At 35.8% G+C, this 23,411-nt stretch overlaps 1 protein-coding gene across 5 annotated transcripts in view; it reads right to left on the bottom strand.

Annotated features, from left to right (window-relative positions):
* Positions 1–105: 105 nt before the first annotated feature.
* LOC105253398 (focal adhesion kinase 1) overlaps positions 106–23,411 on the bottom strand; it is a 68,882-nt gene continuing 45,576 nt past the window's right edge. For 3 of the 5 annotated variants that reach the window (XM_011261417.3, XM_025409743.1, XM_011261415.3), the window contains 21 exons: positions 10,816–10,964; positions 10,345–10,520; positions 10,123–10,254; positions 9,884–10,033; positions 8,888–9,076; positions 8,645–8,725; positions 8,340–8,562; positions 8,104–8,139; positions 7,871–8,014; positions 7,537–7,719; positions 7,219–7,435; positions 6,944–7,134; positions 6,634–6,838; positions 6,465–6,544; positions 4,108–6,035; positions 3,425–3,568; positions 3,168–3,317; positions 2,985–3,084; positions 2,630–2,861; positions 2,252–2,546; positions 106–2,096 (listed from right to left, as the gene is read on the bottom strand). In XM_011261417.3, coding sequence (XP_011259719.1) covers positions 1,773–2,096; positions 2,252–2,546; positions 2,630–2,861; positions 2,985–3,084; positions 3,168–3,317; positions 3,425–3,568; positions 4,108–6,035; positions 6,465–6,544; positions 6,634–6,838; positions 6,944–7,134; positions 7,219–7,435; positions 7,537–7,719; positions 7,871–8,014; positions 8,104–8,139; positions 8,340–8,562; positions 8,645–8,725; positions 8,888–9,076; positions 9,884–10,033; positions 10,123–10,254; positions 10,345–10,520; positions 10,816–10,954 — 5,319 coding nt within the window. In that variant the 5' untranslated portion in view covers positions 10,955–10,964 and the 3' untranslated portion in view covers positions 106–1,772. Of the gene's footprint in view, positions 2,097–2,251; positions 2,547–2,629; positions 2,862–2,984; positions 3,085–3,167; positions 3,318–3,424; positions 3,569–4,107; positions 6,036–6,464; positions 6,545–6,633; positions 6,839–6,943; positions 7,135–7,218; positions 7,436–7,536; positions 7,720–7,870; positions 8,015–8,103; positions 8,140–8,339; positions 8,563–8,644; positions 8,726–8,887; positions 9,077–9,883; positions 10,034–10,122; positions 10,255–10,344; positions 10,521–10,815; positions 10,965–17,139; positions 18,925–23,411 lie in introns of those variants that run through there. The other 2 variants (XM_011261413.3, XM_011261414.3) reach the window with 2 other exon arrangements.

Genomic DNA, 23,411 nt, shown 5'->3' on the forward strand with positions numbered 1-23,411 from the left:
ATGAATGATGGTGAAAGAAATCTTAGAAAAATACAAAAGAATTATATAAATGATAAATACTTTTACCAATGTTTTTGTAGAATACAATTTTTACATCACTTTAATACAATATCCATTTAAATATTCAATATTTACGATGTTATATCTTGAAAATGAAAGACAATTGTCATAACAATGAGTAATTTTAATATCTGTAAAAAAGTGATAAAAAAGAAATATGTGTATATCATTACACTGCAGAATATAATTGATCAAATTGGCAATTTAATTAACATTAATGTTCTTCTACTTTCAAATATAATGAATATCAGTTATACATGTTTTCAATATAAATTAAAGAAGTGCATTATGTTTTTGCAATGTGGAAAAGTGCCATCAGTAATGATAAATATTCATTATGAGTTCCTGGGAAGCAACTCCTTTATCAGGAAATATATAATACAAACATTACATTCTTTTTCTTCTGAGCGTATAAGCACATCTTGGCACATAAATTTTTAAAGCCACATATCATTTAAGATATAAAATTCACAAATCTTTTTATAAATATTTTACATCCATGCCAATTGTAACAATAAGCGAGTAAAATGTAATAATACAATCATTATTATAATGTTTCGGAATATCAAGATTCCTTGCGGATTAAATCGAGTTCCCCCAGGAACACAATAAAGCGCAATAATACTTTTTTCATATCTATAAAGTATTTGAATTTTGTAAATACACCATACATGTATATGCACAACTGCCGCCGCAAATTGTAGTGATGAGCTATGAATGGTATTCTTATATGCAAAGATGTAACTTCCTAAAAATATCTCGTAGGAACTGACTCATTGCTGAAAAATGGTTTTTGTATTTTATAAAACATTTCGTATATATAAAATGTCGCAAATTGGTATGAATCATTAAATAATTATTTAATAGAAATAACATTCAGTCCCTCTTTTTACATTGTAATCACTCCCCATAGTATTCCTACAGGTAGGAAATAGACTATGAAATTACGAACTTGTATTAAAAACAACATTGTAAGATTATGTCCTACAAGAAATTATATCTTCGCGCAATGTTGATTGAAGAGAGAAGATATTACTCGTTTTTAAATATATATTTATAAATATATACATACACACCCCTAAAATACATTTATATGTATGTATGTATACATTATCAATTACGAGATGACGCAAATAAAATTTTCCAATCACTAGTAGAAGTAAAACTCGCGATGCTTAAAATAAATACGGAGAATGCGAATGAATCGAAGTCTTTTTAATCGAAGTCTTATTTAATAATGTTAATATTAATAAATGCTTGTCTAGTATTTTTTTTTGCGGTAGAACATCACTTGCATCACCTCGTATATGCAGTCATCGCATAACAAATAGTTGTGATAATCCTAAAGCTTTGGAGTTGTGATTTCATTATATAGTTGTGACTTAAATCCTCTATTAAACTATCCTACTAACTAATCCTATTACAACTAATGAATACTGTCCTATCTATAAGTACGCATAGATAAAATGCTTGCATATTTTTAAAAGTTAAAAAGAGCTAAAAAGCACAAATACTAGATTTCTCCTGTCGCTGAAGTATTCGTGTAGATGTATACCCGGGTAACTTGATAGGAGAATGTCTGTTTATATACATATTAAGCAATAATCCGAAGTAGTCCTGGAATCGGCATATAAAAAAATGATAATCCGCATAGATTTTTACGAGAAAGCCACGCATTCATATCATTTATTTCAATTCAAGATATCTCGTTGTTAGCTGTCATTTATCGGAGTCTCACTTGTGGCTTTACTATTGGCCGCAAATACCGTCTGCTGATTAACGCCTGCTGCAATTGACTGACTTGGATGTATGACGGGACTAACAGTCTGTACTAAATTGCAAGAGACTGGCACCATAGGCGGTAAATTAACGGAATTATTCATAGGCCCAGCGTTACATGTCAATGAAGGTCTCTTTCTTTCTAAACTATTAGTGGCCATTTGTCTCCTTGTTGTTGAGTTACGTTCAAGACTGTTGGTTACTATATTATGTCTTCTTTCTAAACTGCTGCCGGAATTAGGATCGGATTGACCTCCCTAAATAATAAGAGCACATTTTTCAAATCATCATTTTTATATACAAATTTCAGTGCAATTATATAGAAAATTTGTTAGGAATATTAATTTCTAAAAATCTATTAAATTTTGAGACTGCATAATATTTTTTCATTGAATTGAAATATTTAACTCACTGGTGAAGTTCGATCCACAGATTGCCCCATTCTATGCAACAGATCACCACTTTGACTTTGTCTGAAGGTTGTTCCCTGTCGTTCACTTGACTGACTTCTTCTCAAAAATTGTTCGCCAGACTGGCTCGAGCGAATACGGTTCTCGGGCGTGGATTCTCGCGTCCTGTTAACAACATCGCTCTGTTTCTGACAAATTTGATTATCCACATATGGATAACGAATACGGATGGAATCGATCACATCTAAGAGATTCTTTGCGTCCATTGCCAAGATATGAGCTGCAGAAAGCATTCCTCTGAAAGAGAAAAATCATAATATTAATTAATTTCCCATGCACAAGTCTTTATCCACAGATAATAATAAAAAAAATACACTTACTTTCGATATTCAGCGTCTAACGTAGTGGCACTGTAATTTTGCGCTAGTTTCATAGCGGCCACGAGTTCCGCCATATCTTTACTTAATACTTTATGAGCCATCTCCACTTCACGATGCGCGGATATTGGCAATATTTCTACAAGAACATCCACAGAAGACAGTAATGCTCTTAATTCGATACCTACTCTACGTACTAGTTCTAAATACTGATCAGCCTTGCTCTGTTGAACACCTGCAATTTACAACATATATTCTTCTTGCATGACAAATAATGAAGTATGATTGAAAATGTATAATTTTTTACAACACTATGCCATTTAGCTGCCTATATTATTATCGATCGTTACATTCTCACCTTGTGATAATGACATAACTGCACGCACGACACTTGTTGTACAGTCGTAGACTTTATCGTTGGTTCTGTCTAAATCTGCAGTAGGTGTAGGCTCCATTTTCTGCAAAGAGAAAATCATGCATAATTAATGTTATAATAAACATGTAAATTATCTACATTGTTAATGATAAATATAAGCTTTACCTTTACTATAATTACTTTATCGGAACCTTTATCTGAGCCAAGAGAGCCAGTATTGGTGGAATGTGGTTCATGGCTTGGTGATTGAGTAACTGATCGCGGAACTGGGGGACTAGCACTTTCATCACCACTCGTTGCAATCGATAAGCGTTTCTATTATATGACGCAAATAAATATTTAAATAATTTTAATTTTGACAACGAACTTTAAATTATATTATTTACAAAATTAGAGATTTATATAAGCGAAATTCAACATACTTCTTCTCTTGCGAGCCAACGACTATCTTCTTCAGACTGTCGTTGCTGCTCCAATAACCGTTGCTCCAGTAACTTTTGTTCATCTTCAATGCCACTGTTGAAATTGTCGGTCGGATTGTCAAACAATTGCGAGTGTGCGTTCCTCTAAAATGATAAAAACGATATTATGTTAGAGAAATCTAATTCGTTTTTATTTGGTACTATGTCATAAATTATTATAACTTAATTTGGGATATTTTGTAACAAGATTTATGTTACAATTGTTTTTTTTTTTTCGATAATATACAAATATGTACAGTAAAAATTAAAGAGATGCATATATTTCTCGAAATGCAAAATAAATTTAAAACAGAAGTAGTGCATTCGTGTTCGCTACATGCAGTTTAAATGATTACTGTAGCAATAACATCAGTGACATCCATTCATGCAAAAATTATTAGCCTATTGGAACAGCGAATCAAGATTTTTGCTAAAAATAAATTTTCTTCGATCGTATCGCAACAAAAGAGAAGATTCCTGTTTATTCCCGTGCGTATTTTACTAGAGAAGCATATAACATATATATTATAACTGAAGTGTAGAAGAAGTGTGTTGCACAGACCAGGTAAAACCAAAATAATATGTGGCGTTGTAAATAGAGAAGATGCGTTTTTCTCATTCCTAGAGGAGGCATAAGGTCAAACCTGATCTTGTTGTGCCTCCTCTGTCATCGAGCTGCTAGATGACATGGTGCTGTCACTGACAGCGGAAGAGATCAAAGAACCGGAGAGAGTGCCGTCTGTCGAACTCGTCAATTGTTCGTCTTGCTTTTGCGATGTCACGAACGTGGTGATTTTGGCGACGCCTGTCGCCATTTGTGGTACATTTACCACCTTTGCGACGCCACTAATAGTTGGACCTAGTTGGGCTATTTGTTGATGCATACCGCAAGTACTCATCGTTATATTACTGGCAAGCGTAGCGTGCACTTGAGTGTGATCTATCGGGCCAAGGGAACTCGGTTGTTCCACCACATAGGTAGATGGAATCGGATGGATATTTTGTTGAGTCACGGAAGATGACACGATAAAATGCGATGGAACGGAGGAAGCTTGTATTATTCCGATATTCGCTGACTGATTCGTTGCTTGACAAGTCGTTGTCTGGCCGCTAATTCCTGTCGATGACTGCGCTTGATGGATATAATTCGGTAGGTGTACCTTTTGTGCTTGAACTACCGACACGGACGTAGCATGGGCCGTGTAAATGGGATTGGCGCCACTCAATTGATGAGATTGTTGATTCGTATGTTGTATCGCTGCGTATGATACAACCTGCGGTACAGCGTTCTGCCGAGCAATATTTTGCACGTGTTGCATTTGTGGCAGATACATAGCCTGCTGCCCTGGCTGAGTGATATTAGAATAGATCTGCTGATGCGGATAGTTCTGCGGATATATTGGCTGTTGCGATTGTAGATTCTGCGCCATCAGGTTGTTTCTTGCGGCCTGACCGTAATTATTCCCAACCGTCACACCAACAGGCTTCGTCGATTCGTTCGTGGTCGTCTGAGGCTGAGCGTTTTGCGCGCGAAACTTGAGAACTGGGCCGTACAAACACTCTGCGTTCGACATTGAACCAGCAGTTACATTCGTCGAGCTAATATTACGAGGGTAAACAGCAACGCTACTACTACCACCACCACCACCGCTACCACCAACATTCTGTACGCCGCTTGCATTCAGATTCGTAGACTGACCGCCGCCACCACCAATAAATGCTTGGTTTGCATTATTACTAGGCGCAAAATTACCGTAATTAATCGGCTGGGCATGCGTGACAAACTGCGCCTGACTACTACTATTCGGTATCATAATATTGCTGCCCAAACTACTGGGGCCAAAGTTCCCGGGGTTCTCACCGTAATTACCACCTACTATGCTAGCGCTTTGACTGAGATTACCAACGATAGCCGAGCTCTGGGTGAAACTAGCGACCGGTCCGTATATCTCGCCGCAGGTGTTGCCCGCGACCGCGGCTGACGCGGCCGCGGATGGCGGCGGCGGCGTCGCGCTGGACGCGACGAATTTCTGCACGGGGGAATACAGGTCCCCCGTGACGCTACCGACCACCTTCGAGCTAACCGCATACAAGTTTTGCATCTCTTTAACCTTCTGCTGCTTTCGGTTGGCGGCGGGCGACTGCGTCTGCGTTGCCGTGTCTGAAATGCTCAGGCTCGACATGAGGGGAGCGTTATCGAGGGAGGAATCGAGGGAATCTAGATTGGTATCAGATAGAGTGGAGTCACCGCCCGATTGGGTAGTGTCGTGCGTGACAATGGACGGTGGTTCGGAGAGCGCGGGATCGAAAAAGGGCAGATCGGACACGAGGGAGGTGGTCAGAATTTGATCCTCATCTTGAAACTGCACCGCCAAGGTATTGAAGGGGGATGCGGGAGTCGTGTACACGGAGGGACATACCCCTCTGGCTTGGTTGTCCTTGAGAAGCTGCGCGAGAACCTCGGGACTCTGCGCCACGATGTACGTGGACACTGGCGCTGCGGATAACTGCGATTGCTCTGTCGTATTCTGCGGTTGTCGGGAGGGTTTTGGTGGCGGTACATCGTCTGCACCTATAAAATAGAATATTTTATGTACATAATCGCGCGCACGAGTAACATGTTCGTCATTGTAGCACGTTTTGCTAAAATACGGAAATATATACAGGGCGTATCTTAAAAAACTCCCACTAAGCAACCGAGTCGAAAAGTCCTGAACCATTTTTTTCCATAATGCTTAATAGAGCAGTAATTAATGAGTAAAGCGCCAATAAAAAGACAAACTTCCTCGTTATCAACGTATGAAGATTTGGATATGCAAAAAAATAAACTGTTTTGTGTTAATTTTTAAACAATTCATCTTTTCAGAAATCTTTTTAATACTTAAATCTGATTAATTATTTAATGAATCTTGGGAAAAAATGGTTATAGGAATAACGCTATTTACTTAGTGGAAGCTTTTTAAGATACACCCTGTATATATCGTTATTATAAACAACGTACCCCAGGACATGGCTTGCACTCTTCTATTCTCTCGTCTCATTGTTTCTTGTTGTTGATGTTTCTCTTCTATTAAGATTTCGCTGTAATTATTTAATAGAATATGTAATGTAGTATGCTAATATCTCTCTTTAAAAGAAGTGCTTAGTTTCCAAAGATTTTCAATACTCACTGTAAAGTTTCTCTAATTTCTTTAAACGTCGGTCTTTTACTGGGTTCGTAACTCCAACATTGAGACATCAGGGAGTACAATCGTGGCGGGCAATGATTGGGAAGTGCGAGTCGTTCTCCATTCTCCAGCTTGCGTATCACTTCATTATTCTTCACGCCTTGGAATGGTTTGACGCCTAACATTAAAATCTCCCACATGCATACACCTAGAACAACGATCAAGTTTTATTTACGCAATCTTTTAAAAAGGGAGACGGACTCGGTTTTTAAAAAATAAATCTTATTATCGATTAATCTTGGTGAAAACTAACCGAACATCCAAACGTCTGACGAAGTCGTAAATCTTCGAAAGTTTATGCTTTCCGGTGCCATCCACTTAATTGGCAGTTTACACTTGCTTGCGGTATAATAACTCTGATCTTCGACCCATCTACTGAGGCCGAAATCCGCCAACTTGACACAACTATGCGACGAAACTAGCACATTTCTTGCAGCGATATCTCTACAAGAAAATCACGGAGATATTAGATTAATATAGAAAATAATAATAATAGAATGACAAATAGATTTCGTTCGTTATAGATACCTGTGCACGAATTTCTTGCTTTCAAGATAGGACAGGGCAGTGCTCAATTGAAAAGTATACAACAGAAGTGTAGCAAGGTCCAAACGGTGCTTATTAGATTGTAAATAAGCGCGCATTTCTCCAAGTCTAGCTAATTCCATCACGAGCCAAATCGGCGCCTCCGAACAGACTCCGATCAGTCTAATAATGTGAGGATGCTCAAATTGCTGCATAATATCTATAATTTGATTATCGTTCTAAGTATATCGAAAAACGGCAGGGTTAAAATGTATTTTATATTTTATAACGAATATATATAATTATATAGATTTCTCGTACAAGCTTCTTCGAGGAATTTCTCGGCAGTAGCGAGATCCGCATCGACCTTGCAAGTTTTAACGGCAACGGCGATAGTTTGACCGTCCCTTCCCTTGTACGATCCTTTATGGACGTTACCAAATTGACCCTCCCCTATAATTTCACCTAGTTCCACTTGATTTCGGACTATTTCATAATCTCGAGCTGTAAGCAAGATTGATCGATTTAAATATCCTTCCTGTATTACTTTAAAATATAAAACTATGAAAATACAAATCAAAACGATATTAATGAAAGATATTATATTTATATTTTTAATCACATTAAAGTAAATGATAAAGATAAATATACTTACTAGCTGGTGTTGAATAATCTCCTTCTTCATCAACAATCTCCGCGTAATCCTCGGACAAAATTGTTCCAGTTTTGGAACTTGTATTCTTCTCGCCGGCCGGACTATTGGCACCACCTTCTTGCCTGTATTTTGGCGGTTGTGCATCTATGATAAAAATCATATTTTATGTATACTTATAAGTGAGATAATTCGTTAAAAAATATTCAAGCAAACAATGTCCCTTGTTTGTTTACCTTTGCATGGACAAGGATAATTTTTCCACGATCCAGCTTGCGAGTACAAAATAAAAAATCTTAATATATCTTATCAACATCGCAATAGAATAAAGATTTATGAAATAATTTTAAGATGTAATATACGCGCGCATTTTTATCTTTTTTAATAATCGAAGAAAAATCTTGAAGACTAGATAACTATTAGTATTTGAAATTTTTCTCGCAGTAACAATAATAAATATTTTTAGCCTTACCTTTTCTATTCCACAATGAAGTGTTGCTGCCTGTGACCAGTCTACAATATCCGTCAATCAAATCCGCAAGACTCTCCGCTTGATCCAGACTGGAGCAAGTGATGCTAAGAGTTTCCGCGGCACCCGCGACTCTTAATTTAATGCAGGCCTTTGCGTGTTCTTTGCAATCCGACACCAACGTTTGGATGGATTGTATTTGCGAGAATTCTGCCATCCTTGTCGGCTGCAATCGAGATTTTTATTCCGAAAGAAATTATATAGATTTCATCGTTCTTTTATAAAATAAAAGATATTCAAAAACGTACCACTGTTCCTCCTCGATGAGCCATGTACGATATACCCAAATCCGGTCCGATGACTAGTTCCACGGGTATCGACCAGCTTGACTACAAATTATAAAATAGAAATTACAAGTGCAACCAATCAAGAGTATAATAAATTTGAGAAATAAATATAAACTCCGTGTATTTCTTATATTTTTATCGCTCGGAATACGCTAGAGAAATGTATGAGATAGTATGAGATAGTTTATAACTATTATTGCTCACCCCTAAAGCGCATATAAACCTTTCCTGATCGAATCGATAGTACGCGCGCAGTAGGTCGAAGAATTTAAACATGCACTCGAGTTCGGACAACGCTGCGACTTTTTTAAAGTGTTGCTGTATCAATTTTCGAAGTGCCTTCGCCTTCATCCCATTCAGCACGGAACGTGGTAGGAATTTATGCAGACCGACCTATAAAAGGCAAATTCGCATATTTCGTACACAAGAAAGGATGAGATAAATTGGATATGTGCACTGAGAAAAATCGTTTGATTGTACCAACAAGACGTATATGATTGAAGGCATTTTGGTTAAATCAAACAAGAATTTCTAGTTATCATGATAAGACTCGATTTTTTATAACTAGAACATTTAATAGATTTTATTATAAGGATTTGATTAGTATTTTCTGGTTAAATCTATAAAATTTCTTGTTGCATTAACTTCTTTACTTGCCGTTAGACGGCGAGCCACTCTTAACTTAACTCATATTCAATATTTGACATGAAATGTATATAAAAAACTAGTATTAACATTAAATCCAAAGTATATTTTTTTTTTCTTACGAGCAGTAGTGCCAAAAAGAGGACGCTAGCTCTCTGATTGTGTGTGTTTGAGCTGCATCTTCTTCTTGCATCATTGTTTATCAGTTTAATTTCTAACAAACTGAATTTAAAATAATTTATTCAATAATCTGGATTGAATTTACCCAATAATCTTGTTGGAATTCAGAATATTAAACAGACTTTTGAGATTAGATGGAAAAAATGTTAGACTCGATGTTGGTAAGTTTAGTATTAACCAGAAAATTTGATAAATTTAACAGGAAGAAATTAATCAGACTCATCTGGTAATTCTTACAAGAATTCTGATTCGTCCATTTTCCAACAGACATACTGGTTGAATCTATCAGAATTCTAATTAATGCTACCAGATTTTTTCTCAGTGTGATTATATTGTAAAATCGCAGGCGATGTTCGTCGTTTTAAGAGACTCTACCTCACGCTCCAGGTATTCGAGATTGCTCTTCTTGTCCAGAGCAATTTGCGGCATGTCCTTGAAGAAGTAGCGTATCTCCAGGCAGCAGAGCTGAACAGCGACGTCCTGATCCAGAGCGGCGTGATTCGCGAGTAGGTAATCGTTTCGCACCTGTGAACGTGATCAAAATGGAGATGAATTGGTACTTTATTTCCAAAATATAATGGCGCGAAGCACTCTTTCATGATACATCGTCGTACCTGATCGTAGTAGTAATAGAACGTGACTTTGTCCTTCTCGTAGAGATCATTCAGATTCTGAGGAAGATAACGCACTCGAAGTTCGTACCTCCATTCGCAGTGCGGATGCTTTCGCTCGTATTTCTCTTGCACCTTGAATTAAATGTATATGGAGAAAATTGAGAAGAGAAATAAAATATATCGATGCTGGAATATAATGTGCGGGATCGAACCGCTCTGTACCTGATACATCGTTGTATCTTGGTGCAACCAATAACTCTCTCCGGATCCGGGATGGTGCAGCCTCATCGCGTACAAATTCCGGTAGTGCCTGGTACCAACGGCCAGTCGACTAGTCACCAGGGAAATGATACCTCTAACGTCAATCGCATCGCCAAATTTGACGACATTGAAACCACCTAAATTTAATAACACAAGATATATAAAAATAAAGTCGACGAGAGAATTCTTCGTGTTTTTCTTAGCACACATTAATTTATTTTTTTTGAAATTTGTGTAATTTTCTTCTTGTAAAATACGAGAGAAATTAATTGATAAAAAATGAAGAAATATTTGTGGATTTTATATAATCTTCATTTCTTTGTGAATGCGAGAAGCAAGTGTCTCATCAAGCAGCCTAATGTCTCGTCTGACGCCAATCTCTGGCGTGTAATAAGATTCTTCGAAGAGCTATTCCAGGGCGAAATAACTTACCGTTAGGAAGATGGACTTTTAAAGTCGCCTTATCCATGGGGGTGGGCGAGCCATGCGGTGGTGTGTTTCTACCACCACCGCTGCTCTGGACACCTCCGACACCTCCGCCCCCACCTCCATCTCCTGCTCCAGTGCTCATCCCCTCATGGCTGCATATGACACAAAAAAGAAGAAAAGATTTTTAATGAACGTCTCGTTACTTTAAACAAACAGATCTCGCATGTTTTGTCGGGACAAATTAATTACAACAGCTCGTCTCATGAAAGAAATCATTCTTTGACATTTTTCATCACAGAAAAGATAGAGACCTTCGCGTTTTCGATCTTTTATGCCAGTCTAATATTTTTAAATATTATTATCTGACTTTTAGAAAACTTTAAAACGACTTGATCTTGAAATTGTTTAGTATATTTATTTTTTAGTATTTATTTAGTATTTATTTTTAGTATTTATTTTTATTTATTATTATATATATTTATTTTTAGTAATTATTTAGTATATATATTTATTTTTTTATGTATGAATAAATTACATTCTGAAAGATTGAAGTTTCATTAAGGATGTTTTGTAGCTATTTTCAAAATATTGAGAATTTAATGAAATTGTACAAAATGTCCTTACATATGTTTAAAATCTTCAGTACAATTTTTAAATCGATTCACTAAAGCGTTCACAAGTTATAAGGATTTTAATTTGCACTGAAATAACATGTGTTCTTATGGGAAACGTATAACCACGTCGATTCAAGTGACAAAAACACATGGAAATAATATTCAGAATTTGTTTAAAATTTGCAAAAGTTTAGATACAGAGAAAATATTTGCTCAAATAATATTATACAAGTACTAACTGGTTAAAAAGATATTAAATATAATTCAATGAAGTTAACGTATCTGTCACAAGGCGAAATTCTCTGCCAAAAGTTAATCATTTGGATTAACAAAATTCGGAATATTTCAGTAAAAACGCAATAAATATTAAAAAATACATCTTTGCACTGTATCTAAGATCAAATTGTAATATTCCACAATTTCTTACTCAAAATATACCAAAAGTGGATATATTCGTCAATATTGATTTTCAGTTACTTTTTGTTGGGATTGTACATACAAAACATCCTTAAAAGATTATTTTAGGAAATAGGACAATTTTAGGAAATTTTACAAATAAAATCTCTGACAGTATCAATTTGAATCTATCAAAATATTTCTTTGTAAAACTGTCACTTATTTCGCATCTATTTCGCGCATCTTTGCTTGCAAATCACATTTTATTTTATTTTTTTTTAAACTGTTATTCTCTCTGTCTTTTCTTTCTCCTAGACAGCAGAATGATATGTTATGTTTGTTTTATTTGAAGTTTCATAGATGGTTCCTGCAGCAGTCTCGCGTCAAGAATAATTTAATGACACCCGTGCAGAGTCCCTGGACAATTCGTTTCACATTTTGAAGGGCACTTTCGATCTGTCGAACGTACATCCCGCGACGAATGCAATCGTGAGTCCCACCGCGGCATCGTCATGGCATAGAGTTCACTCTAGTGAGACCAAACGACGGGGAACTGTCGCAAGAAATCGCGAAAAATCACGAGCGACGCATCAGCGCTGCAGAAATGCAGCGAGGCAAATCGAATCGTCGTCGTCGTTATATTGAACAGGTCAAGTCACGATTGTCCGATGATGTTCGCGCGGATCGATGTGCATTGAAATTGTGCTCATCACGAAGGTCAGTCGTCCGCGCGAGCGAAAATGACAATTGTCGCAGTGACATCACGCCCGATGATCTAACGAGGAGCCAGTCCCATTATCTTGGGCGTAATAGTCCAGTAAACATGAGCGCAAAAATTACAGATTTTAAACCGATTTTCGACGAATAAAAATATTATTATTCATTAAGGATGTTTTGTATGTACAATCCCAGGAAAAAGTAGCTGAAAATCAATATTGACGAATATATCCACTTTTTTTATATATTTTGAGTATGAAAAATTGCATGGAATATATTGCCTTTATTTTCAATTAATGTTCCCCGGGGGACAACCCCCCCCCCCCCTATTCCCTATTGTCCTATAAATTGTCCTATTCCCCCAACTTGTCCTATTTCCTAAAATAATCTTTTAAGGATGTTTTGTATGTACAATCCCAGGAAAAAGTAGCTGAAAATCAATATTGACGAATATATCCACTTTTTTGGTATATTTTGAGTGTGAAAAATTGTGTGGATTTTACAATTTGATCTTAGTGCAGAGATGTATTTTTTAATGTTTATTGCGTTTTTACTGAAATATTCCGAATTTTGTTAATCGAAATGATTAACTTTTGGCAAAGAATTTCGCCTTGTGACAGATACATGGCTAACTTCATTGAATTATATTTAATATCTTTTTAACCAGTTTGTACTTGTATATTTTATTTGACCAAATATTTCCTTTGTATCTAAACTTTTGCAAATTTTAAACAAATTCTGAATATTATTTCCATGTGTATTTGTCATTTGAATCGACGTGGTTATACGTTTCCCATAAGAACACATGTTAATTCGGTGCAAATTAAAATTCTTATAACTTGTAAACGCTTTAGTGAATCGATTTAAAAATTGTACTAATTCTAAACATTAAAATTGTACTGATTCTAAACATATGACATTCTGTACAATTTTCATTAAATTCTCAATATTTTGAAAATAGGTATAAAACATCCTTAAATGTTATTCATTATTAAATGTTATTCATCCTTAAATGTTATTCATTATTAAATGTTATTCATTATTTATTAATCAATCGTTTCCGATCTATTCGGTCATCGAGCACATGCAAATTTAAAACTTAACTCTCTTCTTAACAAAATATATAGTGTGTTCTTATAAAGTTTGAATCAGGATAAGTTTTAATGACGATGCATATCTCTTACAATTTCTACTGCGACAAATAAATTATTACACGTACTTTGCAAAGCATCAATTAAATAGAAAGAAAGGTCAAAGAGTCAGCAGAATTTTTATGAGTTTACAGCAAAGTTTTTATGGAAGATGAAGAGACTTTTAATCCAGATATTAAATAAGAATCGATAAAATTGAGCTGTGAAAAAGAAATTTCATTATAATTTAAATAACGCATTAAAAAGATTTCGCGAAATTTCGCAAAGGAAATTTCAAGCTTCCTCGTTGTATAACATTTCAGACAGTTGCATCATGTATAGAATGTTATATATGTTATAGAGTAACGTTATAGTAATGGGGTCGAGCTTTCCGGAAAATAATCCGCATAATATCTCTGCTTCACTCCTCTAATTCTCACGAGATCAGAGTCTCGAGATCATCCTTCAGCCAGCTTTCGAGCCAGGATATGTCTCTGCGATACGTTGAATGCATATGCATTTGACTTATCGGTCCGCTGCGTTAAACCGTCACCATTTAACTGACATTTGTGTCGCAAAGAAAATATCGCGTAAGGAATATTATTTGCTCATAATTAATATTTAAAATGTTTGCCATCTATTAATTAAATTACATATTTCATTGCAATCTCAAACAAACGAGATGTATAAAGGAAGGTACAATTAAAGGATGTACAGAAATGTAAACTATTAAACTATTAGAGAGAACATTAAATTATAGCAATTATATATTAGAGGGAAAAAGAGAGACGCAACAAATTATGTATCATTATATATCACTATTCTCAAATCATTTATACAGTTTTCCCAACTATTTGAATTAATTACGTTCTTAAATCACGCACTTATATAAATAATCCTTTTCCAATCACGCAAATATAAATATTCATAATAAATGCTTTAATCAAAAAATTGCCTGCAGCGATAAACTATTCAATTTGATCACTTTTGCGTGTATGTTACATATATTAAATGTTACATATCATGTAACTCATGTCCGTATCACATGTACGCGACAAGTACTGAAATAATTTCTCAATGACGAAACGCTCTTTCTCTCTCTCTCTCTCTCAATGATTCTCACGATACACATAGTTCTACTTTCGATACGATCGAAACGCCACAGAGCATTGCGCAGAGCGTATTTGCATTGCGGCTATTAATGCAAATGTGTATTACGAGCGACGTCCGGCTAAGGAATGCCGTCGGTCAGGGACCAAGCGTTTGCGTCGAGAACCACCAGCCATCAACGTGCGAGCTCCTAAGAAAAGTCGACGATCAGATAAATTTATTTATTTATTTTCAGATTCTTAATTATCGCCGATAATTAAGAAGAAATTAAAAAGAAATCAAGAAGAAAAATTTTTTATTCTCCGAGATTTCTCAACTTTTCAAAAATTCCACAAATTCTTTCGTCAGCTCAAATCAAAATAAAATCAATCAAATAAAAATTAAAATCAAATAAAAATTAAATAAAAAAATAAATTTAAAATAAAAATTAAATTTTAAATAAAAGAATTAAATAAAAATTTTATATATTTTTTAAATATATAATAATTAATATATTAATTAAATAACAATATATATATAACAATTTAATAATTTAATAATATAATAATATAATCTTTTTAATAATAATATAATAATATAATAATACAATTAAAAAATATAATAATAATAAATATACATTAAATAATATAATAATATTTTAAAATATAATTTTAAATTATATCGAAAAATTTCGATGACATCTAGTTTCGTGGACACTTGTCTAAAATGAAGAGAGAGATCTAAAGGTATATTTACACTTGACGTGGCTCGAGAATTTATGGGGAAAATTTTCGACACAGGTTTACACGTCGTAAAACGGATTTCGGTATAAATCGCGCATTCTATAAAAGTCCGAGTCGGTTCTATCCGATCGCCGGCTGCACCAATTTATGGGCGTACCGTGCGAAAGTTCGCATTCGCTTCTTCGCGTAATGTTACACCGATCCGCGGTCGTAATCCAACACACAGTCGCGTCCGTAAATCATCGCGGACGCAATAACACGAATAGAAACACGGGATTGTGCACTGACATTAGTGCGCTAAATGATAGAGGCTCGCCATTTGCGCTCGCGTTCCTAACGAAATCCGCAGATAATCCGATCGTGACGCGATAATCGATAATCTCTCCAACGATAAATATCGAAAACGAGACATCCGTGAGACGAAACACGAACAATTGTCGCCCATCAGCTGATTGCTCCGTGAATCGCGAATCCCCCCCTCTTAAACTTGAACGGTCTTTAAACGGCCGTTTAAATCTGAAATTAAACACAAAGCTTACGTCGAGGTAAGCACGACGCAGTTGATAATTATCAACCGCAAATTGCAACACGCGTGCAGCTGGGAAGCTTGTTTGTTTACAATCTCGCGAGGGAATTATCGAAAGGACACACGGCGCGATGCAAATTACGCGCAAATATGCGCCGTGCTTGAGAAAAGACGTTAGGGAAACAAGTTAGGGTATAAATAACTACCTACGCGGCGTATTAATAATTAATATGAGATTATATCGCGTGAGATATATCATTTTTTTTTACTCAGATTACTCGTCGAGAAGTACATTAGACGACAATGTTGAAAACGCAGATTCAATCTCTGGTCGCCTGTTATTCATATTTAATCTCCGTAATTAATTCCAACTTTACTTTTTTCATCAAAGAATTAATTTCTTGAGATATTAGAATACAGGTCGTTATATTTCATGGCAGAAATTTCATCGAGAACGCGAAGATGAGATGGAGAGCGATTGATAAAGGGAGTTGTTGATTTAAAAAAAAAAGGATTCGGACAGGGTAAGTCGATGCACCCTGTCCCTGTCCCTGATCCCCCTATTACACCTCTACGCACCTGCACCTGTCGCCCACGCACTTTACCTTTCACTAATACTTTCTCTATCGCGCTTTTGCGTCGTCCGACAAATTGCATCCGCACTCGTGAAAAATATGATGCACGCTTGTATGAATGAATTCGCGAAAAAGTTAACATTATCAAGATATTCCGCTGCCTTCCGATTATTTTCGATTATTTTATATACGAAATATATCGATTGTATCGACGTTTAGAAACAAATTAGTTGCCTGCAGCTCAAGTTAATTGACATTTGGATATTTAATTTTTTATTTAATTAATTTTTTATTTAATTTTTATTTTATTAATTTTTTATTTTTTATTTAATTTTTATTTTATTAATTTTTTATTTTTTATTTAATTTTTTATGTTACTGACTTGGATATTTAATTTTTTATTTAATTAAGCGACAGTTGGCCTTATGAGGTAAGAAGACAGAGAGAGAGAGACGTTCAGGATATTTGGTAAGTGTTATTGAGAATGATATTCGAATAGCCCGAAAAGGAATGTCCCTTAAGGACGTGTCTTTATACCTCGTGCGAGACACCTTATGAAATTTCCACGTTCCCAGCGTGTCCGGACTGTAAGAGTCGCTGCAGCCCAGCTGGCCTAGAGAGCAAAGCAAACCCTTGCTGTCTCTCCTCCATCGTTTCTCGCGCATGCAACCCCTCTCTGCGCATCTCAAGAGCACGCCTCCCCCCTTGGGATTCTTCCCGAAGTTATCGAGATTTCGAGCGCGACACGTGGGCCAGGAGATGCCACTGGCTTTGCGTTCCACAAGTTCCAACATCCTCCGAAATATCCAAACGTTTCTAATTGAGCACCAGTTTTCGAATACGTATAATTATCTTTTTCCTGACCAAAATTACTCGTCGAGGCTTAATTTCATTCAGTCCTCCTGTTGATCGGTTCCTGACAATTTTCAAAAATGCACAATCAAGGTTTTCGTCCAACAAATATGTCTTCAAGTTCGTCTTTCACTCTTCAGTTATTTTTTCGAAATTTAATAATGTATAATTTAATTTCAAGCTCAATTTAAATTCAAGCTTTCCCTCATTTATCTCGAATTTTTTTCTCTGCAAATGCACGTACAATTTTTTTTTTTTTAAACTGATCTATGTTTGAAATGTGTTCTAAAATAAAGAGCAGCGTATTGATCCCCAGGACAGTTTAAATGTTTCATCGCGATGGCGATTTACTCGCTGTCAATTATTTTTATATACTTTTCCGTATAATATGGTTCTCTCTCGGCTACGAAGATCACATATCTCCAACGTAATATTCACGGTAAGACGAGTAGGAAAATGAGAGAGCCAAGAGTAATTGCAGAAGTCATAACGAAGACGTGACTGCAGCAAAATAAATAAAAAAAAAAAACGGAGATAAATATTTCAATGTAAAATACTACATTAATCGAAGCTCTCCATTCATCATCGCGACGAAAGAATGATTAAAAAAGTCATAATTTTTGGCTTTAACACGTGAAATAATCGTCCCCTTTCGAGAGCGATTACATTACGAATTTATAAATTTCCGATACATTTCCGGTGCCAGCGTCGAATCAGCGGTAACTTGAGCATACATATATTACGTTGATATAACACGACGCGTATTCCTTTCTACTCCATTTTTCACAGTAACACTGGCATTTTGCCCGGGCGCAATTGCGGCGCGTTGCGGATCGGACATGACGTCAATTCTCTCGCGTCTAAAGTCGACTCGCGAAAAATGAAATATGCATCCCCCGCGGCACTTTGGCTCGTTGCCTGAATTATCGAGAACCCATCCCCACGGGCATCCGTGTCGCGCCCATCGATGACTTTCATTCACTGCTGACGCGTCCGCACTCGCAGCCCAACGGAAACTGATCGCCTCGCCAGCGAGGGACAGGACAACCTGCCGTTCTTCTCTCTCGGCGAGCCTGTCTTTTTCTCTGGCGTGTGTGTGTGTCCCTTTTCCCGTGTGTCTGTGCGTGGGACGCATCGATAATTCTCATGGACCATGTGTCGCAAACGATTCCGGTATCTCTACGCGACGCAGACGGCTTGGGGCCGCGAGACAAGTTTATTAAATGTGCCACAAGTCGGCAAATTTTTACGCCTGTGGACAGATATTTGTGGCAGTATGATTTTATTCGCGAATGATTTTATCGCAAACTAATTCCGCAGAAAATTAAACCACTATTCATTTTGCAGGCTGATCTGTCAGTTTGTATATTACTCTTATCCTTGCTGTTAGAATTTGTTGAAATTTCTCGTTGTATCAACGTCGCTTAATGTGAGATTGCATAAATTTAGTTTCCACACTGAGAGAAAAATCTGGTTGCATTAATTAGAATTCTGGTAGATTCAACCAGTATGTCTGTTGGAAAATGGACGAACCAGAATTCTTGTAAGAATTACCAGATGAATCTGATTAATTTCTTCCCGTTAAGTTTACCAAATTTTCTGGTTAATAATATTAAACTCACGAGCATCAAGTCGTCTAAAATTTTTTCCATCTAATCTCAAAAGTCTGTTTAATATTCTGAATTCCAACAAGATTATTGGATAAATTTAATCCAGATTATTGAATAAATTATTTTAAGTTCAGTTTGTTAGAAATTAAACTGATGCAAGAAGAGGATGAAGCTCAAACACACACAATCAGAGAGTTAGCGTCCTCTTTCTGGCACTATTGTTCGTAAAAGAAAAAAAATATACTTTGGATATTTCATGGCAAATATTGAATACGTTAGGTTAAGAGGGGCAAGCAAAGAAGTTAATGCAACGAGAAATTTTATAGATTCAACCAGAAACTAACAAAATCCTTATTATTAGTAAAATCTATTAAACGTTCTAAAGTTATAAAAAATCTAGTCTTATCATGATAATTAGAAATTCTTGTTTGATTTAACCAAAATTCCTTCAATCATATACGTCTTATTGGTACAATCAAATGATTTTTCTCAGTGTGTGGACAGATATTTGTGGCAGCCAGAATGATTTTATTCGCAAATGATTTTATCGCAAACTAATTCCGCAGAAAATTAAACCTCCATTCATTTTGCTTCTGTCAGTTTGTATATTACTCTTATCCTTGAAGTCACATTGAGAAAAATCGTTTGATTGTATCAACAAGACGTATATGATTGAAGACATTTTGATTAAATCAAACAAGAATTTCTAGTTATCATGATAAAACTCGATGTTTTATAACTAGAACGTTTAATAGATTTTACTATAAGGACTTGATTAGTATTTTCTGGTTGAATCTATAAAATTTCTTGTTGCATTAGCTTCTTTGCTTGCCCCTAGGCGAGCCATTCTTAACTTTACTCGTATTAAATATTTGTCATGAAATATAAAGAACTAGTGTTAACATTAAATCCAAAATATATTTTTTTCTCTTACGAACAGTAGTGCCAGAAAGAAGACGCTAAGCTCTCTGATTGTGTGTGTTTGAGCTGCATCTTTTTCTTGCATCATTGTTTATCAGTTTAATTTCTAACAAACTGAATTTAAAATAATTTATTCAATAATGTTTAAGTTCAGTTTATTAGAAATTAAACTGATAAACAGTGATGCAAGAAGAGGATGCAGCTCAAAGACACACAATCAGAGAGCTAGCGTCCTCTTTCTGGCACTATTGTTCGTAAAAGAAAAAAAATATACTTTGGATTTAATGTTAATACTAATTCTTATACATTTCATGGCAAATATTGAATACGAGTTAAGTTAACTGGATTGAATTTATGCAATAATCTTGTTGGAATTCAGAATATTCAACAGACTTTTGAGATTAGATGGAAAAAATTTTAGACGACTTGGTGCTGGCGAGTTTAGTATTATTAACCAGAAAATTTGGTAAATTTAACAGGAAGAAATTAATCAAATTTATTTGGTAATTCCTAGAAGAATTCTGGTTCGTCCATTTTCCAACAGACATACTGGTTGAATCTACTAGAATTCTGATTAACGCAACCAGATTTTTTTTTCAGTGCAGAGTTTGTTGAAATTTCTTCGTTGTATAACGTCGCTTAATGTGAGATTACATAAATTTATTTTCCACTGAGAGATTTAAATATTTTATTAGTACATATTTTTCCATCTATTTAAATATATTATTATTCTCTCTGATGTCAAAAGTATTCGAGTTGCGAAACTCACATCGATACCTCTCGCCATTATTTCACCGCTATATTTCGCAAACGTGTTGTTGGACGAGGTCGTTCACCCATACGTGTCTGGAAACTCCAGGTACCTTTGATATGACATCACATCAAGTGGTTATCTTGTTGGCGCAGCCTTGACATCGGAGCTGCGACTATCGTGTTACCTCAACTGTATATTTTTATTCTTTCATCAAAGGAAATAACAATTCGTGTCTCTCTCTACGCGTTTGTATAAATTTCGAGAGCGTCGACAATCGCTAAGGAAATAACGGGCGTTAAAAGTCATGCGCGGTTTAATCGATCGAAACGCGTTCCACGTGCAAATTTGCAACGTGTTTTTGTCGGGATGTTCTAATTCACGCAGCCGAAGCAAACACCGGCTCGTCTCACGGACGGAAGTACTTATTTTAATCATCGCCACCCTCAACCGTAGCCGAGCTTATTTTTTTCACTCGCCTACGAGTTTGTCGCGATCGTTTGTCATACAAATTATATTGCATATATGGCTTGATTCTAAAAATATCAATGTTAAATGTACATTATTCTAATCTTCAAGATAAAATTTAAAAAAGCGTACTTATGATAATTGAGATGTCCCAATAATGGAACGTTGACCCTTTCAGAAAATTGAGCCAGAGAGATGTAATTTTTCAGTCATTACGTCTCTCATTTTATTCTCCCGTTTTTTCCCCTTTTTCATCATTTTCTCTCTTTGTGGCTGTTTGGCATCGCTCGAAAGCAAAAAGAAATAACGTGAAAAGCGAGTTTATAGAGAGGTTTACGTATTTACGTATTCATAACGCCGTGTTATTTATCGTGCGTCTATTTAGATACTCTCGTAAGGATGTAAAGAGAGTAAAAATATCTTCCCGATACGAGCGTGCAATTTAGATACGCCGTCGATCAAAGGTACATTTACCTTTGGAATAATAAGTTGCGTTCGCGGAATGTCTGCTGGATTCGCTTATATATTGACCGATTATATTTATACGCCTGAGTCTGGATATGAAGCGCATATCAAACAGCGGGGAGAGACATTGCGTCGTAACGACTTTTCGCCTACGATCGCCTGCGTTCTTCGAAATCGCCGGAGAAATCGAGACCTCCGGAGTCAAGAGACCTCTTTGTGCCTCGAAACACTCGGCGAGTTTTCGCAATAACGAGGAATATCGATACGCAATTTAAACAAACAATCCTCGGCGACGCTTTTCGCGATAACATTTTTTTATTCGAATAATTAATAAAGTCCAGAATATCGGAGTTATTACGGTTATTCCCACCTGCGAATCGCTACAGCTTCGATATTCGAAGGACGAGGATCCTCCCGAGGGGAGTCTTGAAATACGACTTTGCTGAGAGCATCGCGCTTAATCCTGAATTACGACAATTTTGCGAGATGAAGAGATACGCGCGCGAACGAAACGGCCAAGAGACGAAAGGATTACGCACGAGAGAGCTCGAGAGGAAAAACGCGATCGATCCGAGGCGCGATTTTTCTGGATTCTACATCGCGATTCCGATTATCGAAAGCGACGCAATTCTATATCTATAGCAACGCGTATGAATCCGGTTGGAACCGCTCAAACGACCCGACCTAAATTCCAATTACATGATACACGTCGAGAAATTCGTGGTCGAATTCCGATTTATCGTCAATTATTGATGGAACGAGGATCGATAATAAATCTAGCAAGATTTATGTGTCAATATGTAAAGAATAATATACAGGGTGTCGGAGCAATCTCTTGCCAAAAAGAGCTCTTGCAGCTTACCTCGAGAAAAAATATGTAATTTGTAATTAACAATTATATTTTTTTTTTCGGAACAATCGTATGTTATCTTTACACCGATTGATTCCTCTCATTATTTTGTACATAAAAGTATTAGGATAAGATAATCGAAAAATGAATATTTTACTAGATATTTTATGGTTTATGTAAAATTTAAGAAATTATTTCAACTCATCACTCGATGAAAAAATACTTTATTGTAATGTTTTGAAAAGCTCTCGAGAGCTACAAGAGCTTTTTTGGGAAGAGATTGCCTTGACACTCTGTATAAAGAAAAATATGGAAAAATATGAAGTTTATTTTTTACTAAAAATACTACTAGTGATTAATATTGCAAGAGAAAATATTTAAAATGGAGATGATATATAGGCACAAAAGATTCAAAGAAATACTTTAAATAACGAACATATTAACATTTTATGCTGATGTGAGGCGAGTAAGATTGACGGAACAATAACGAGAATATTAATCGAGGGACTCGATTTTCCTTTTTATAATCTGAAAAATGATCGAACAATAGATAGACACTATTCTCGCACATAGTAATCGTAAAGAACGATTTCGATTATGCAATGCAATGCAAAACAATGAGTCGTTAAAACAAGGTGCAGCTAACGTAAACGTCATCGCAACAATCCTTGTGCTCTCATAGTCTCATCATTACGTAAACAATTGTTCAAGCGCATCGCAAAGATACCATTAGCTGTAATCGCGGTGCATTCTAAAAAAAAAATTTTTTTTCAAATTGTTTAACATCCTAAAAAAAAATTTTTTTTTTCAAATTTTTTAACATCCTAAAAAAATTTTTGTTTCAAATTTTTTAACTTTATGCTTTCGCGCAATTTCGCGGTACATCTCATCT

The sequence above is a fragment of the Camponotus floridanus genome, unplaced genomic scaffold (genome assembly GCF_003227725.1).
Source record: "Camponotus floridanus strain SB8 unplaced genomic scaffold, Cflo_v7.5 scaffold28, whole genome shotgun sequence".
NCBI classification, from domain to species: domain Eukaryota; kingdom Metazoa; phylum Arthropoda; class Insecta; order Hymenoptera; family Formicidae; genus Camponotus; species Camponotus floridanus.